The sequence below is a fragment of the Myodes glareolus genome, chromosome 23 (genome assembly GCF_982192425.1).
Source record: "Myodes glareolus chromosome 23, mMyoGla1.1, whole genome shotgun sequence".
Lineage (NCBI taxonomy): Eukaryota > Metazoa > Chordata > Mammalia > Rodentia > Cricetidae > Myodes > Myodes glareolus.
This window is the reverse complement of record NC_142048.1, coordinates 3238593-3257117: the sequence shown is the minus strand read 5'-3', so window position 1 is coordinate 3257117 and position 18525 is coordinate 3238593. Positions and strand designations below refer to the sequence as shown.

Here is an 18525-nt window from a genome sequence, read left to right as displayed (position 1 = left end):
CCCAGTGGTGACAGAGTCCAGCAGAAGAGAAGGGGCCCTTTGTAAGCTCCCCTTACTGAACATGTGGGTCTTGTGCTAACACCTAGGAGGGCAGTGCACAATGGTAAAAAATACTTTCAAATCAAAGCATAGGTTCAGGGTCCTGCAGCCGTGGCCTAGCTGGGCTTCCCTGCCAACATTAGACACCAAGGAGAACTTGGTTGTGGCAGCACACCTGCAGACTAACCTTGTGGGAGCTGAGCAGGAGGATTACTGGCTAAGACCAGCACAGGCCACACACGTATGTTCTGTCTCAAAGAAAATCAACCACAAAATCCAAAAAGACACTCAAATCCTAAGCCCTGAGAGCAAAAAACCCTGTGCACTGTGCCAGGCACTTCGGATCCATCTTTACACACAAGGCCAACAGGTGTTAGGAGGAAGCAGGGTGACTGGCTGCTACTGGCACATCTGGAATGGTCACTGGGCATGCTACCTCCTCCCTCACAGGACTCTGGGGCACTCACCCTTTGACTCCTGGATGAGACACACCCTCTTGGGGGCAGGAATCATGCCGACTTTCAGTGACTTGCTGCTGATTCTCTTCCTGGGGAAGCAGCTGCCGGAGGAGGCCTGTGACAGGCCAGGGGTGCCGGCCTGGTCTTCCCTAGACCCCTCTCCAGGGATGCTGTCAGTGGGGGAGCTGCCCTCGGAGCCTGGACACTTGGCAGTTCTTGCCTGTGGTCTGAGGGTACAGGCCTCCTCTCCGGCCTCATCCTCCTCGTCCTCCTCGTCATCTTCCTCCTCCTCAGGCAGCACCTCAGGGCCCTCCAGTGTAGCCTCCTGCTGGGAACGCCCCTCTTCCGGTTCACCCTCACCCTCCTTTCGAGTTGTGGGGCTCTGCACTGAGTTTCCCGCCTCACCAGTAGACTGGAAGGAAATGGATGGGCACAATTCCAGCACCTTCTCTCGGTAGAACTTGAAAGCTGAGCTGCTCTGGTCGTGCAGGAACCTGAGGATAAAATGCATTGCTGAGCTGCTGACTTGCGCGAGCACAGAGGCAGCAGCAGGACATGATCTCTGCATGGCCATGCTATGGCTTCACAGCCCACCTAATGAGAGACAGAGCATTGAGAATTAGGACTAGATGAATCTAAGAATCTTCCCCGAATGAGACAAGTGACCCTGAAGTTCATCAAGACAGAATGCTCATGCAACATTCATGAACCTCCACCCCCTCATTCCATCCCAAGAACCTAAAAAAAAAAAGTTTGCGAGGCAGCTTAGCAGTAAAACACTTGCTACACAAGTGCCTGAGAACTGAATTTGGTTCCCAGAGAAAATAGTCCGCTCAGACTGCTTCCTCTGACCTACATAACTGTGCGCGTGCATGTGCGTGGTCACACACACTCTTAAAAAAAAAGGCAGTGAGGAGGACAGACGCACAGGTGGGAAAAGGAGAGAGGACTTGTTAGGAATTTTTCCTAATGCGAGCTCTCTGCCGACGTAAAAATCCCAATCAAGCCAAATCACAACAAGCCGAATTAAAAAATATCCAGGTTTAATGGGATTCCCGACCACCAGGAGGAAGGAAAAGAGACCACCTGATACTCCTTTGGGAGCTATCTTTAATACCCTATGGGAGGGGTCCTGATTCCAGGACCCGGCATGCTGGGATTTTTTTTTTAAACCGGTTAGGAGATTTTATTCATCATGTATACCTGAAAAAAGCATTGCACATTTATATTCTTGTTCTCCATGGCAAGATTATGAAGAGATGGAATAAAATAGTTCTAAGTTAAAATCAGCTGGATGAGAAATGAAACAAGCACAGCTGGATCTTGACACAGCTCACGTTTTGGTTATGAAAGCCTTTCAGCTCATTTTACAGGAAACGAAAGTGGGCGCTGAGTCGTGAAAGCTCGCATCTATTATTTTTAGCATGTCTCTTAACTTTTCTGTCCCCTGATTTCTTGTCTTCGGTGCCTAAGTCTTGAACAGGTAACCACTTCAGGGGATGCCAGTGATAGATTGGCCACGGAGGAAGTGTCAGCAAACACGAGAAAGCAAATCCGGCCATAACTATGTAGACGGTCCACCCAAACTGTTCAGCCACGTACCCATAGATAAACCCAACTATTGCAGAAAAAGAATAATCCCCTGAAACATCTGTTCAGCTAGCTTCTGCCCCTTGTTATCCATCTAGGTGGGCAGTGAACTCAGATGTTCCAGCATGATTGGTGGAGAAGATCCACAACAAAGCAGAGGTAGTTGATTCTCAAGGAGTATGGCTTGTGGGGTGCGACACTGAGCGTAGCTTGGTCGACCCGCCGAGCCCTTCAGTCCGACCCATGCTGGGATTTGGAGTTCAGACCAATACAACTCTCAGGCCTGGGGGCTGGGGGCTATGCTCCCAATTTAAGAGGCCTGGAGACATTTTTTGCAGCGCTGGGCTATGCAGAGGGGCCAATGACAGAAGCACACACAAGATGGCTTTTCCTATTGCTGAGAAGTGTGAGTGGGAAAGTCAGACTCCTCTAGGTGATTTTTACTTTAGAACAAAATGGATTAAAAATTCCAACTGGGCCAGGCAGTAGTGGCACACACTTTTAATCCCAGCACTCAGGAGGCAGAGACAGGTGGATGAGTTTGAGGCCAACTTGGTCTACAAAGCTACATGGAGAAACCCTGTCTCAAAAAACCCAAACCCAAACCAAACCAAACAAACCAAAATTTCAGCTGGGCATAATGCTGCATACCTTTAATCCCAGTACTCAGGATGCAGAGGCAGGTGGACCTCTGTGATTTTGAGGTCAGCCTGGTCTAATAATGAGCTCCAAGCCAGCCAAGGCTGTACTGTAAAGACCCTGTCTCAAAATCAAAACTCAAACTCCCCCCCCCTTGCCATTCCCCCACAAATTCAAATATGGGGGCTAGCAACATGGCTCAGGGGATAAGGCGCTGCCTGCCTCCAAGCCTGACAACCTGAATTTGATCCCTGGACACACATGGTGAAAGAAGAGGACAAGTCCTGCAAGCTGTCCTCTGACCCCTGGGGTCTGGGGCTCAGTGGACAGAGTATCTGCTGTGCAGGAGTCAGAGTGCCAGGACAGCAAACGCTCTGTTCAAACTGTCGTCTACACTCAATTAGAAAAATGGCCCAAGTAAAGGGCTGATACAGCCCTGACAGGTACATGCGGGTAGAAGCAGGATGTGGCTCTGAGCATGGCACGCCAGGTCTCCAGGGAGGAGTCAGTCTAAGCAAGACAGTCAAAGGTCAGAGCTGAGGAGTGCAGGACACAGCATTTACACATCAGGCCCAGGCAGCGAGAGCAGCATGCTTTCTTTGCATTGGACTTTTAAATTCTTTAAGATATGTAAGCCAGCCTGGCTACCTTCTGTCCATCCTTCCGTTCTGTGCTTTCTGAAGCCGGACCTCGAATTCCCTATGGATCAAGAATGACCTTGAATTTTCCGCCTCCATCTTCCAAGTGCTAGCAAGACTACTGTGCGATACCATGTAGCTTACTCGGTGTTGGGAACATACACCAGGGCTCTGTGCAAGCCAGGCACGAAGTCTACCAACTGAGCTCCAGCTCTGGCCCAAACCTGCATGTTTCCAACGACACTCCAGTGCAGCACCATGGACAGACTCAGGCCTCCTGCACCCAGCAAACGTTCAACTGCATTTTCAGTCAGACCATGACATAACTCTCCAACAAGCAGGAGGAAAGCCAAGTGCCAGGCTTGGTCCTGGGAACACATGGGTACAGCGGAGGTTGGGAGATCTCACAGGGTCTCTGGAAGAGCCCAGGAGAACCTCCATCATAGAGGCCTTCCACCACTAGGTTAGAGTTCCCTCAGCAGCTGGGGCTCTTCAGGGCTGGTTTCTGGATTTTACTCTGATGACCTGTGGTGAGGCACATGCACAAATGCTGCTGGTGTACCCAGTCTTTGTGTGAGGGCTGAGGGACAAGAGGGCAACGGGTCTCCTGGTGATCTAGGTAAAGGCTGACCCACAGGATGCCAGTGCTGGGCCAGGCTCAGCTGAAGGCGGAAGTCCATCCTGCCGGCTCAGTGTGTGGCTGGGGGCAGGGGTGTGTGTGTGTGTGGGTACAAGGCACATACCACAGGTCAGGGTTGTCGGTGCTGTTCTCTATGCTGAACTGCTCAATCTCAGGGCCCACCTGAGCCACAAATCTGGCCAACTTCTCAGCAGTCTCCATGGTCTTTGGATCCACTACAAAACAGAAAGCAGTGGTTGTGGCTCTTAGATTGATTCAAGCCACCTTGCACCACATTGCACCACATGGTCCTTCCCTGCACCACATGACTCTGGGGTCCTCTCCTTGTTCCAATTAGTCAACAGGCAGACTGTGGCAGAAGCACCAGCAGTCCCGTGGACACTTGGGCTGGCTGTCAGGGGAACAGGCACATGGCTGTCATCCTCATTACATCAGCCAACAGGCTGCCAAACTGTTGCTCAAACTCTCAAAGCTCAGGTCAGCAGACGCCCTGCCAGCAGCTCAGGACACTGCTGGAGCAGCCAGGAGCAGAGAAACATGGCTTGGGCACTGTGCAGTCTGCACGTGTTCCAGTGCAAGCTATTTAGCAGTGGGCAGAGGACAGGTAAGCTGCTGGTGACCACAGGGGCCATCATTAACCTCAAACGTGGGCAGGGGCAGAGTGACACAGAAGGAAGGCATCCAAGGAAACACCATGGGGGGCTTGGGCTGCATAGGCCCTGCACCTGTAGATTTGACCAGACCAGGTTGAAAATACCTGCAATGGTCTCGGGGTACAGCTTGGTGGTGAGTGTTTGCCTAGTAGGCCTGTGGCCCACTCAATGGCCAGCACTGTTGAACACAGACCAATGAAGTCACTTAGCAACTGCCTCTATCCGTGCCTCACATTCCTAATCCCTCCTAAATAATAGAGAAGTATTTCTTCAGATTATTATTATTACCATTATTATGATTATTATAATAAGAGACAAGGTCTCACGTAGGTGAGGCTGACCTTGAAGCTCAGGTCCTCCTGCCTCTACCTTCCAAGTGCTGGAATGACAGGTGTACCCCATAACAGCCAGTTTCACATAGTGTGAGTGTTGTGCTAGATGTTGTAAGCAACCTAGACAAGATGAAAATGTAGTAGAGACTAGGCACAGGGACAAGGATGCAGCAGGTCAGTGGCTGTGAGTTCCAGTCCAGTCCCAGCTATATAGTATTGGCCAGGCCAATCAGGGCTAGAGAATGAGACCCTATCTCAAACAAAGTAAGCTCTTGCAGGCCACTGTGGCATATGTCTTTAATCTCAGCACTTGAAAGCAGAGGCAGGGAGAGCTCTGTGAGTTCGAGGCCAGACTGGTCTACATAGTGAGGTCCAGACCTATATTGAGAGATTCTGTCTCAAAACTCTCACAAACACATCCAAAATATAAGCAAAGTATCAAGAGCGCGTGTGCTGGTTCTCTGAAAACTGTGTCCTTTTCCACAAAACTTTTGCCTCAGTGGACTCTGGCACATGTGAGGATAATGGTGGTGTGAGAGACCCAGCAAGGACCTGAACAGCACTTTGTCACCTGGATCAAGGAGTTGGGGCTCAGGAGTAACATCAAGGACAGTGTGGCCAAGTGTCCATCCTGTTCAAGTTCTTTTGGCTATTCCAGCCTGCCACCTGGCATTGATTCCTGAGCACCTGGCACCCCCATCCCACCATCCCAAAGGACCCAGATGAGCATGGTGACAGGAGGGGTAGGGTGAGCACCTACCATCAGCAGAGGGGCAGGGAGAAGAGGACGGCAGGGCTCCTGAGTCATCCCCTGCTGTTGGCCGAGGAGACGGGCCCAAGGCTCCAGGGCAGGAGGGCTGAGGCTGGGGTTTGGCAGGCTCTGGTAGGCAGTCCTGGGCAGCATCACTTGAGTCCCGTGGTGGTGGCTTTACCTGTAAGGAGCCTGCTGCAGTCTGGCGGCCACGGTGCCTCTGCTGAGTGCCTGAGGACAGGGATGTGTGCTGGGCAGTGGCAGCTTTCTTGGCCTTCAGGCCTCGAGGACCCTGAGAGCGAAGCAGCCGCCTGCGCTGCCACGGGAGGAGTCTACGCTTGAGACTTCGCACAGCTTGTGCATACAGCATAGCACGCACTGCACACTGGGCTGGTGTTGGCCTCCGTTCCATGATGGGCCAACTGTGGTTCAGACGCTGTGACTCTGCCAACTTCAATTTGTAGTACTTATATTCCAGACTGTTCTCATCAGACAGAAACCTGCCAAACAGACACAAGCAGGGTACTATGAGAGCAGTACTGTGCTCAGCAAGGCAGAGCTGCCCTCCTAAGTGTGGCGCATGCAGCCCTCTGTTGTCCAGGTGCCCCAAGAAAGTCAAAAGCTTTGATCCAACTGGGTTTATTCTTAATCCTAATACTGGAGAGGCTGAGGCAGGAAGACTGCAGAGAATTTGAGGCTAGTCTGGACTACAAAAGAAGCCATTATCTTTTTATTTGTCTGTAGCCCAGGCTGGCCTCAAAGTCACAGAGATCCACCATCCTCTGCCTCCAGAGTGCTGGGATTAAAGGTGTGCAAGTGGGAATTGGTTGGATTCTTTCTTGACTTTGGTCAACTCACAGCAGGAGCTGCAGGGCAGACAGAGGAGCACCCTTCACACGGCTAGATGGTCAAGTGCTTCTAGAGTTTTCTGTGTGCCAGTGAGGCAGGCGTGGCAAGACTGAGGAGAGTCTGATGCCCTAGACAGTTGAACACACCAAGCTGTGGTGGTCACCTCACTGCCTCCCTCACGTACAGGGTGTCAAATTTCTGCTGGATATGAAACAACAGAAGGAATGGGAGCCTTGTCCTCCAGCTTGATTTGGCATTTGTAGTGGAACTCTAGAAGAATCATGGTATCTAGGGTAAACATTAGAATGAAATAGTTTAATTCTAGAAGTACCTAGATCTTGAAGAAAACATTATAGAAAATGGTGGCTGTCTTCTGTTATCTATAAAGTTTTTCTGAAGTTTTATAGCCTTTGCATGACTTTGGCCACAAGACTACCCTGGCACACCTGCAGAACCTTGCAAACAGTGCATAGCAAGGACTGAAGCTGCAGGAGTATGATGCTTTCCTTCAGAAAATGTATTAGTTCAGGGGGCTTTGGTATGAGGAACTTCTGCCCATAAAACCACCTTTGCATAACCATCATAAGTATGCTTCTGCACAGTGTTTGAGGTTCAGCTCTTCAAAACTGTTCCTCCCTGCTGCCACAGAGCCTTAACTAACTCTGGAAGTGACCCCTTTTCTTTGACTGTCCTGTACAACATGAACACCTGACAGGTATTCAACAGTTCATAAAACAAAAACAAAGCACAATAATAAACACACACACAAACAACTATCACAGGTTCCTTGACACTGAGAAGGTATGCAGCGTGGGAGTCAACTAAGCCTGGCTGTAACACAGAGAAGAAACTCCTGTCACTTTCGCCCCTTATCAATGTAGTCCAACAGCTATGGACATAGTCACACTGTCTCCAGTGTTTCCAGTAAGCTGAAGACTCTGTAAAGCACACAAGAGGGTGGATGAGGTGGAACACCTGAGATGGCTGAGGCAGAAGGATCTCAAGTTCCAGATAAGCCCAGACTACACAGACTCTCAAAAATCAAAGTAAAACCATGTGCTGGAGATGCGTTTCATGCAGGCAGTACACTATTCTGCATAGAGCGCTGAACAGCCAGACTTTAGTATCCAGAGGTCTGGACCAGCCTTTTGCTGATACTAGAGGTAACAACTGAAGAGCCCTAGAACAGCGATTGAGAGTTTCCCAAATGCTGAGGGAACCATTGGCAAAGCCCTACTGTCATTACAAGTTAGAAGTCATGTGAGAGCCAGCAACAGAGAGAAGCATAGGCTAGACACCTGTGTGTGTTTCTCACCTGCCACCCCAGCACCAGGGAAGCTAAAGCAGGAGGACAGTCAGAGTTCAAGGTCAGCCCTGGCTACTTTCTAAGTCTGAGCCAGACTTGGGGAGAGAGTCCATCAAGAAAAACAAAAACGAGAACAAAACACCAAGCCTGAGTATGGCTCAGGGGTAGATCATTTGCCCAGCGTGTGAGGCCACTATGGTTCCCATTCCAGGGTTACTCTACAGAAAGAAGGAAATGTGGTCACTTTCATAAGTACTGTGTGGTGGCTTAAAAAATGGCTCCCAAAGGCTCACATGGTTGAATGTTTAATCAGCAGGAAGTGGCACTGCTTGAGAAGATTAGGAGATGTGGATTTGGAGGTATGTCACTAGGGGTGGTCTTTGAGGTTTCAAAATCTCAAGGCAGATTCCATGGCAATTTCTTCCTGCTGCCTGTGGATCAGGATGCAGAACTCTCAGTTCCTTCTCCAGCATCATGTCTGCCCACACACTGCCATGCTTCCTGCCATGATGACAATGGACTAAATCCCTGAAACTTTAAGCCAGCCCCAATTAAGTGTTTTCTTTTATAAGAGTTAGTATGGTTGGCCGGGCAGTGGTGGCGCATCTCTTTAATCTGAGCATTTGAGGCAGAGGCAGGTGGATCTCTTTGAGTTTGAGGACAGCCTGGTCTCCAGAGCAAGTTCCAGGATGGGTTCCAAAGGTACATAAGAGAAATCTTGTCTCAAAAAACAAAACAAAATAAAAAACCCAAAACAACCACAACAAAAAAAAGGGTTGGGATGGTCATGGTGTCTCTTCACAGCAACAGAACACTGACTAAGACAGAAGCTGGCACCAGGAGTGGGGGGGTATTGATGTGATGTACTGATCATGCTGCTTATTGGTAGAAAAGGGACTTTGGGTCCTTGGATTAGGAAAGCAATTGAATGCTTTAAGCAGGACTTAATGAGACAAATTAGTAGAAGCGTTGAAGACAGACGTAGGATGGTCTGGCTCAAGAAGTTTCAGAGGGGAAGATTATTATTAAGTGGCCCAGAGATTGCTACTGTGATATTTTGGTGAAAAATGTGGCTGCTTTCTGCTCTTGTCAAAAAATCTACCAGAGGCTAAATTGTAGAGTTTTTGATTAATGGCTTTAGCAAAGGCTATTTCAAGACAGCCTAGCATGACAGCGTTCTGTGGTTATTAGTGGTCACTCTTATGCAGATCTATAATGAAAATGAGCAATCCGAGCAAGGAACATGTTTGAGAAGAAAAGGAGCACCAAGAAGTACAATGGAGCTAAGTCCTGAGCTCAAGGAGATAAAAAGTTTAAAACATGTGGTGGCACATATTTTTAATCCCAGCACTCAGGAGGCAGAGGCAGGTGGATCTCTGTGAGTTCGAGGCCAGCCTAGTCTACAGAGCAAGTTCTAGGACAGATCCCACAGGTTCCAAGAGCTATGGAGGAACTCTGTCTCAAAAAACCAAAACAAAACAGAAAAAGTTTATTTTTTTTCTTTTCTTTCTTTCTTTCTTTATTTATTTTTAAAAAGAGACGGGGTCTCGCTATGTTGCCCAGGCTGGAGTGCAGTGGCTATTCACAGGCGCGATCCCACTACTGATCAGCACGGGAGTTTTGACCTGCTCCGTTTCCGACCTGGGCCGGTTCACCCCTCCTTAGGCAACCTGGTGGTCCCCCGCTCCCAGGAGGTCACCATATTGATGCCGAACTTGGTGCGGACACCCGATCGGCATAGCGCACTACAGCCCAGAACTCCTGGACTCAAGCGATCCTCCTGTCTCAGCCTCCCGAGTAGCTGGGACTACAGGCGTGCGCCACCGCGCCCGGCCAGAAAAAGTTTAAAGGGAATGATGAACTAAGGGCCAGCCAGACCCCACTCAACTAAGCTTCCAACTTGTAAAACAAAATTAAAGAAAAGTTAGGGTCAGTTGTAATATTGCTCATCTTTAATTTCAGCACTGGGGAGGCAGAGGCCAGAAGATCTCTGAGTTTGAAGACAGTCTAGTCTACAGAGTAAGTTCTAGGACAGCTACATTTAGGCTGTGAAGGAAATCAACTTATGAAAAAGAATTAAAGAAAAGTTTAAGCAGGGGAGGACACCACTAAAAACTTTTTAGAAAGCTGATGAAAATGTATTTGAACCAAGGAGCTGCTCCAGCAAGCACAAAAACTTGGCAGTTTCAGCCACATGGTTCTGGCTTTAGAGTAAGGATACAAGAAAGGGATTGTGGAATCTCCCTCCACAGCTAGGGAAAGCCAGAGGCTAGGCTTTATCAGGTGTGTCCCTGCATGTAGGCCCAGAGAGGTCACTAAGTGAACTGTACCCTAACTAGGTTCTGGGCCATTAATAGCAGTTCCTGTCTCATGGTTCTGGTGCTGTCTCCACTTGAGAGCATCCACTGTGCATGCATATCCTACACTAAATCTCCTCTCTCATTACTCTGTTTGTCAAGATGGGCACCTCTCCTTCACAGTGGCTCCCCTCAAATCTTAGCTTTCTCAATCAATGCCTATTTCCAACCTTCTAGTGGTGATCATCAGCTGCTAGGCAATGCCCAGTGTCCATGCGGCAGAGGCAGTCCTCTTAGGACCATGTCCCTCCAGTAAAGTCACCCTACGTCCCTATACCTGGTCCCTTCTTACCAAGCGGTCTCAGCTTTCCTCACCCATCTAAGGCCATGTGGCCTCCTCCCCTGCTTAAATCTGGCTGAAGCTGAAGCCCTACATTTGATTTCTGCTCCAGCTCACTTCAGCTGTGTATCATGTAAGCAGAATATATTCACAATGTAAAGCAAGAATGGTCAGAGAGCAGCTCACATACAGCCAGTGTGGAGTTACAGAATGTGCAAAATACCACTGAGCAACCAGGGCTGGGGCAGAAGGATCCCCTCAGCCCAGAAGTCTGAGCAGAGCTTGGGCCACAATGTAAGACCCCATCTGCTACAATTAAAAAATAAATAAAAAGGCTGGGCGATACTGGCGCACGCCTTTAGTCCCAGCACTCAGGAGGCAGAGGCAGGTGGACCTCTGTCAGTTCAAGGTCAGCCTGGTCTCAAGAGCTAGTTCCAGGATAGGTTCCAAAGCTACAGAGAAACCCTGTCTTAGAAAACAAACAAACCAAAAACCAAGCCAAAACCAAACCAAACCAAACCAAAAATAAAATAGAGGCTGGAGAGATAGCTCAGGTGTACTTGGTGTTTCTAGAGGACCCAGCTTCAGTTAACAGCACCCAGTTAAAATGGCAGTTCAAACTTTCTCTAACTCCAGTTCCTGAGTATCTGACACACTCTCTGGCCTCTTTAGACACTGCATGAACATGGTATACAGATATACATGTAGGTAAAACACATATTTTCTTTATATAAGAACATGTCAAAAAAAAAAAAAAAAGACAAAATAAGCATTGCCTACCAGTAAGCAGGGTCCTGCAGAAGTAGTGTTCTCTCCCTGGGTGACAGCCTGCCTTGGATGACACGCATGACAAGCTGGTCAATGGTGTCCACCACCCTGTGATCCGCCCGCTGGGGGACTGCTGCAATACACAGAATGGATGTTGTAAAAACCAGTGGACCACTCAGACCTGGAGACCAGGACAGTAAATGAGAGGGCAGTATAAAAGCCCAAGCCATCAGCAACTGGAACCTTCAATCATGGGACATTGGTGTTGAAAAGATGAAAACCTGGGTGAAATAGAAAATGTCAATTCTGAGCCAGGCGGTGGTGGCGCACACCTTTAATCCCAGCACTCAGGAGGCAGAGGCAGGCGGAGCTCTGTGAGTTCACGGCCAGCCTGGTCTACAAGAGCTAGTTCCAGGACAGACCCCAAAGCTACAGAGAAATGCTGCCTTGAAAACCAAAAAGTCCTTCTAAAAGATGTCCTGCTCCAGCCAGGACATTGTCCCTTGGCGGCACACGGAGCTCAGGAAGGAGCTGGGTAAGCAAAAACCCACTACCACTGTATACAGGCTGTTTTAAGCCTGATGGCTTGAGTATTAACCCAGAAAACAGGTGCATATGAGATGTAGCAAGAGGCAGAGGTGCCATTGTGTCCCTGTGGCCACAGTGTCTCAGGAGGTCAAGCAGGAGGACTGTCTGACCCCAAGAATTTCCAAACAGCCTGGACAACATAGTAAGACTGTTTCAAAACAAACAACAACAAACTCTGGGGCCATAGAGATGGCTCAATAGCTGTGTATGCATGAGGACCCAAGTTCAGATCCCCAACACCCAAATAAAGAGCTGGGTGTAACAACCCGTGTCTAATCCCAGTGCTACAGGAGGTGGCAACTGGAGGATGGCTGGAGCTTGCCGGCCAGCAGCCTAATTCCAGGTTCAGTGAGAGATCCTGTCTCAAGGGAATAAGATGGAGAGTGATAGACAGGAAGGACAGCTGATGTCCTCTTCTGGCCTGTACATTCCCATATATACCACATACTCATATAATACACTCATAAATATGTAAACACACACACAAAACACCCAAACACCATCAATGGGGCTGAAAAGATGGCTCAGTAGTTGAAAGCGCTTACTGCACAACCATGACGATCCCAATACCCACAGATAAGCTGGGTTGGTCTTGTGCAGCACTATCTATGTGCATGTAAATATATCTGGCATGTGTTCATATGTGCCTAAATGGGGAGGCCAATGGATGCTGGGCGTCCTATTCTGTCACTCTTCACCTTTACCCTTGAGATGGGGTCATTCATTGAACCTGGAGATAGGCTGGTGCTGGTAGCCATGTCAGAGGAGTAGCAGATGGGAAATGACTGCAGGGGACTGGCCCACCAGGAAACAAAACCCTGATGGGTAAATCTCGGATAGACAATGTCCCCCGAGAGCTTTGGCCCCAGAATGTTTCTTGCTACTGCTGTGTCTTTGCATGTTTGCCGCCACTATTTTTCTCTGGTGTCTGGGGCATAGTGTGAATGGGCATGGGGAATGCTCCAGTGCCTTTAATGAAATATGATCATCTCTTGGAAATATCCGTTCTACTGGGCATTTTTACTTGTAGATTATTATAAAGATGATTTTCTCTTAAGCGGTACTGTTTAAATGAAGCAATGATTTTATACAATAATAGTGTTAGTTTAAATAGAATTTTGATTATTGAGGGCTTTTAATAAATATAGTAAGAGATTATGATAGAGTGGAAAAATTAACATAGGTAAAGGTAGGATAAAATGTTGCCCCTGCCTATGACAAAACAGAAGCTGCAGAGGAAAAAAAACAAAACAACAAAAAAAAAAAAACACTGGTGGCACACACTTTTAATCCCAACACTGGGAAAGCAGAGGAAGGTGGATCTCAGTGAGTTAGAGATCAGCCTGGTCTATAAAGCAAGCTCTAGGACAGCCAGGGCTACACAAGGAAACCGTGGCTCTAAAACAAAAACAAAAACAAAAAAAAATCCCAACCCAATCAAATAAATTGATTTGTGAAAGCAAGCGTGCCTATCATGGAGCAGGTGGCAGTTAGAAGAAAGCTTGAGGGTGTCTGTTTTCTCCCTCTACCATGACTGAATTTAGGTTATCATACTAGGTGGCAAATACCTTTACCTCACGACCCATCTTGCTGCCTCCTCTCCTTTTTTTTTTTTATTTTTATTTTATGTCTACACGTGTGTCTGTGGACTACTTGTATATCTGATACCCATGGAGTTACAGTTGTGAGCAGTCATGTGAGTAGCCAGTGCTCTTAACTGCTGAGTCATCTCTTCAGTATCCCCTCTTGTTTTCTGAGTCAAGCTCTTGCCATGCAGTACCCAGGCTAGCCTCAAGCTGTAGCCATCCTGTCTCTCTTGGCTCCCAGGCTAGGGTGACAGGCCTGTCCCACCATGATTAAGGTCAAGGAGCATTGAGTGTTTGTTGTAGGAATGGGGTACACTAGCTAAAGCAGCTGGGCAATTCCAGTGGGACACGGTCTATGGCTAGTCACAACTGTGTACCAGTGCAGAGGCTGCCAAAGACACATGTCCAGCTCTGATTCAGAAACCTTTACTACAAAGCAGCGAAAGCCCCTGCGGACAAAGCAGGGTAATTTACACATGGTGGGCAACTTGATGTAGTAAGAGCTACAGAAACTCAGATAAGCAGCGACACCGTGACTCCCAGCATATAAGGAAGCTGATGCAGGGAATTGAAAACTTAAGGCTAGCTAGCCTAGGCTACATTATCAAGACCACATTTTTTTTTTCGAGGCAGGGTTTCTCTGTAGTTTTGGAACTTGTCTCTTGTAGACCAGGCTGGCCTCAAACTCACAGATCGCCTGCCTCTGCCTTCCGAGTGCTGGGATTAAATGCGTGTGCCACTGCTACCCGGCTCCAAGATCCCACCTTTAAAAAAAAAAAAAGACAAATGAGGGACTACAGAAGTTAGTAGTGCTTGCTGGTACTCATGAGGACTGGAGTTCGGATCCCAGCACCCAAGCAACAAGCCGATCTCCTCACATACCTGTAACCCCAGTTCAATGATCTGATACCAGCTTCTGGCTTCTGTTCTCATATACTCAAACTTACAGACACATACAAATAAAAAGTTAAATCTTTCTGGGTGGAGCTGTGCACACCTTTAAATCCAGCAAAGAGGCAGGTGGATCTCTCTGAATTTGAGACCACCTGGTTACACAGCAAGTTCCAGGTCATTTGGGGCCACATAAAAGGACTCAAAAAAACAAACAAAAAAAAAATCAAGCATGTAGTGGCGGCGCACACCTTTAATCAGGGAAGGCAGAGGCACGTGGATCTCTGCATTCCAGGCCAGCCTGGTCTACAAAGAGAATTGTAAGACAGTCAAGGCTAGACAGAGAAACCCTGTCTTGAAAAACCAAAAACAACAAACCAAAATCAACCTAAAAAGAGAGCATAGCAAGTAGCTACATCCTCAGGTTAGTGTGTCTGTTGTTGCAGTGCCTGGGTCCCTGCCTGGAGAGGGTATCCCAAGGTCTTAGACCCTTCCTCCTCTACCCATAGTACCTGGTTCTTGCTACCTTCACTTCCCCTAAATTTAGCATTAGGGAACGGGAAGAGAAATGCATTCAGACTGCACTGGAAAAACTTCTTCTTAGAAGTGGTCATGGCCACTCATCTGTGTTGGGACATCTACTGCCTGGTACAATGAGGGCTCCATAAAGGGGAGGGCAGGGCTGACATTCCCTGGGCTAGAGGTAATGTTAGAGAGAAAAGATGGGTGCCATGTTCTCTGAAACCTGGGAAGGCTGGGTGTGACAGCATGCAAGCTGGGAGCACAGGAGGGAGAGGGAAACCAGGTAGTTTCCATCCCTTCCTCTGGCCAATACCAGAGTTGTTGATGTCTCTGAATCAGGTGAGAGGCACCAGCACCATCTGGAAAGACTTGGCTGGTCCTTGACACCCCTCAGTATTCTAACCACCTTTCCCACGGCCTGGGCACAGAATGACTAGGTCTTGATGTCCTGTTTCCCCTGCCTTCAGTGATACCTAATGACATGGTACTTCAGAACATGGCACCCTAGCCTCGATCCTATGGTGAAAGGGGGTCATGCATTGTTCCTAGTGAGGGCCAGCCAGTTTTCCATCTGACTCCCAAATGGGTCCCTTCCCAAGGAATCTTAAGGCTGGGGAACGGGGGCTCAGTGGGTACTGTACTCATCTAGCATGCACAAAGCCCTGGGCTCCATCCAGGACCTCAGAAAGCAGGGGAGGTGGTATACATCTGTCATCTGGCACTCAACAGTGGATGCAGAAAAAACAGAAGTTCAAGGACAGTCTGAACTACATGAGACTCTGCTTCAAAACCAAAGGTAAATATTGGGTCCTTGACTTCTAGTCTCAGCATTTTTAAAAAGTATATAAAAACTTCAAAGAGAGGAGCTGGAATGATGGCTTAGCAATAAAGAGCACATGCTGCTCTTGCAAAGAACACAAGTTCTGTTCCCAGCACCTATGTTGTGCAGCACATAACTGCTATATAGAACTTCAGCTCCAAGGAATCGGGCACCTTCATCTGACCTCTACCAGTTCCTGCACGTATATAGTATATAGTGTACATACTCAGACATATGTACAAATGTATGTGTGCAAGTATGTATACATATAAATGTTAAAATACATACATATAATATACACACACATTATATTTTTTAAATATCAAAGAGATGGTCTAGACGGACAACATCTGTTACCTTGCAACAACGAGGACCTGTGTTTGATCTCAGGTCTGATATAAAATGCCACCTATGATGGATGATGCATGCACATACTACAACCAGGAAGGTGTAGTGAGGAGGCCCCCGGGCCTTGATGGTCATCCTGTCTAGCCTAACTCGTGAACTTCATGTTCAGTGAGACCCTGTCTCAAAGGTGGTGGACAGTCTTCCTGAGAAACAACATCTGAGGCTGTCTTTTAGCCTTCATACACACACACATGCCCTGGCACTCACGTATACACCCACCCACATACATACACACACACACACAAGGAATATAAATACTGTAATTTGGCAGTGATGATATTGTTTTTTAAAAAAAAAGAAAAGAAAAGAAATCTTTACCTTGGCTCAGAGTGCTTGCAGCCCAGGGCTGAGATGTGGTTTTCTGTTCTCGGGGCTCTGCGGGCACAGCCTTCTTGACCTGGAGAGGATAGCCGCTGGCCATGAGCCAGGCCTTCAGGTGGTCTATGTATTCCCTTCCAAACAAAGTGGAGTCCTCAAAGTTTGGGAAGGAAGCAGGAGATGGAGCAATGTCCTGGAGGCCCACAGCTTCTAAGATCTTCTCCTGCCTGAAGGAGGAGGCCAAGGAGAAGGTCTGGCCTAAGAGTGCCAGGGACTTCCTACACAGGGAGTTGGTGGTCTCCAGGGCCACAGCCAGGTCCAGTGGGCTAGTGAGGGTCTTCATCTTGATGCTCAGCTCATAGGCGTTACAGGCCATGAGCAAGGGTGTGACGCCCTTCAGCAGCCTGTCCTGGAGCCGCATGATGTACTTGTCGAAGGGCTTGATGATCTCGAAGAAGCAGTTTTTGGTCTTCACAGCACCTTTGTCTAAAAGCATGTTTAAAAACTCATTATCAACTCGGGGTGTCTTCAGAGCAGAGTGCTTTAAAAACTTGATAGTAAAAAAGCAGAAATCTCTGTGCTCTGGTTTCAAGGAGCATTTGAAGGAGGCCAGCATCTTGGCACAGGTCTCAGTTTCCAATTCAAAGAGAGTCTGGAAGAGCTGGGAGAACTTGAGGTCATCCTTGATGGTGTGGAACCCTGCCCACTTGATGATCTCTATGCCAAACCTTGAGAACACATCTGCCTTGTCCATGGCATCAAAGCCCAGCTTCCTTCTGGGGAAGCTGAGGGTTCTCAAGTCCAGGCCCAAGGGGATCTTCAGAGCAGCAAACTGGATTTCATCCAGCCCTGGATTTGTTCCAAGGGTCACATCAGAACTTGAGGTGGCTTTCTGGATTTGGTTAGTACCCTGAGGTTTGGAAGTAAGACGACTGACAACAGGCATTTTCTTTGTAGTCGTGCTTTTCAGAGTGATAAGTTTCCCGACACCCTTTGCTGCAAGCAGGCCTTGAGTGTCTCCCTTTCCTAGGAGAGTGACTTCCTGGTCAGCCATGTTTAGAGACCGGCCTCTGGCCAGGACTTGCCCACTGCCTCTAGACACAGAGTCCACCTCCCCACGATGGTCCAGGTCATAATCTCGACTCTCCTTCTCCAACCGCCTGGAGGAGGCCAAGTCCCCCAACACTGAAGACCCAAAATTATATTCCTGTGACCAGGAGGATTCTTGAGAAACTGGGTGACCCGAGTCTTGCTCCCAAGAGCCACGAAGTGCAAGCTTCCAGTCCTGAGAAGAATAATGTCCCAGTTTCCGGTGGCTAAAACTCTGGTCTCGGGAGTCAGTGTGGGCCACTTCCAGATCCCGACCACATTCTTTGCGAAGATAGCTGTCCTCTCCAACAGACTGGTTGCTGGATCTGAAGGAGGGTCCCGCAAACATGTCACCTCTCATGCCCTCTCTCCCCAAGTCTAATGAGTACACTCCAGATCCACTGGCAGAGAACCTACTGTCACTGTGAACGTCCTCATAGACATCCGCTCTGGCTCTTGAGCCTGTCCTTCTAAGATCTGAAAGAGATGGTCACAGACCAAACAGAAGGCACTTTAGAGCATGGGCTGCAGGGGAATAGCCCACACACCGGCCAACACAAGTGTTTTATACTCCCAAGTGTGAGGTGTAAACTCAGTCTGCTGCCAACACTGTTTAAAATGGGTAAAGAGGCATCAGGATGGCTCAGAGAATAAAGTGCTTGAGATGCAAGTATGAGGACATGAGAACAGAACCCCAGAACCCATAGGAAAAGCACCATGCTCAGTAGGTGGAGACATGGGATCCCAAAGGCAAGCTGGCCAGCTACAGAGGCTGAAATTGGTGACTCCAAATTCAGGAAGAAACCTAGCTTCAACAAAGAAAATGAAGAATGAGTGCCTGGGGAAGACACCTGTACACACTACGCACACAGGCACCATACACACACACAAAGAACAATAAAGAAAGTATGTGTGGTGCCACCTTTAGCTCCCTACTGGCCAGTCCACACTGACCCACTGAGAACTGCAGCCAGGCATTCAACCAAGTAAGAGTAAAAGTACA

At 48.3% G+C, this 18525-nt stretch overlaps 1 protein-coding gene, 1 non-coding gene and 1 pseudogene across 10 annotated transcripts in view; all 3 read right to left on the bottom strand.

The window, feature by feature from the left end:
* Positions 1 to 18525, bottom strand: part of Sugp2 (SURP and G-patch domain containing 2) — a 29405-nt gene that overhangs the window by 4748 nt on the left and 6132 nt on the right. For 7 of the 9 annotated variants that reach the window (XM_087901048.1, XM_048427349.3, XM_085680499.2 and 4 more), the window contains 5 exons: positions 16434 to 17999; positions 11313 to 11433; positions 5750 to 6240; positions 4108 to 4219; positions 507 to 991 (listed from right to left, as the gene is read on the bottom strand). In XM_087901048.1, coding sequence (XP_087757174.1) covers positions 507 to 991; positions 4108 to 4219; positions 5750 to 6240; positions 11313 to 11433; positions 16434 to 17999 — 2775 coding nt within the window. The remainder of the gene's footprint in view (positions 1 to 506; positions 992 to 4107; positions 4220 to 5749; positions 6241 to 11312; positions 11434 to 16433; positions 18000 to 18525) is intronic. The other 2 variants (XM_085680502.2, XM_085680504.2) reach the window with 1 other exon arrangement.
* LOC125395721 (signal peptidase complex subunit 1 pseudogene) lies at positions 1590 to 4093 on the bottom strand (annotated as a pseudogene).
* On the bottom strand, positions 9430 to 9729 carry LOC146890679 (signal recognition particle RNA). Its single transcript, XR_014998723.1, has one exon.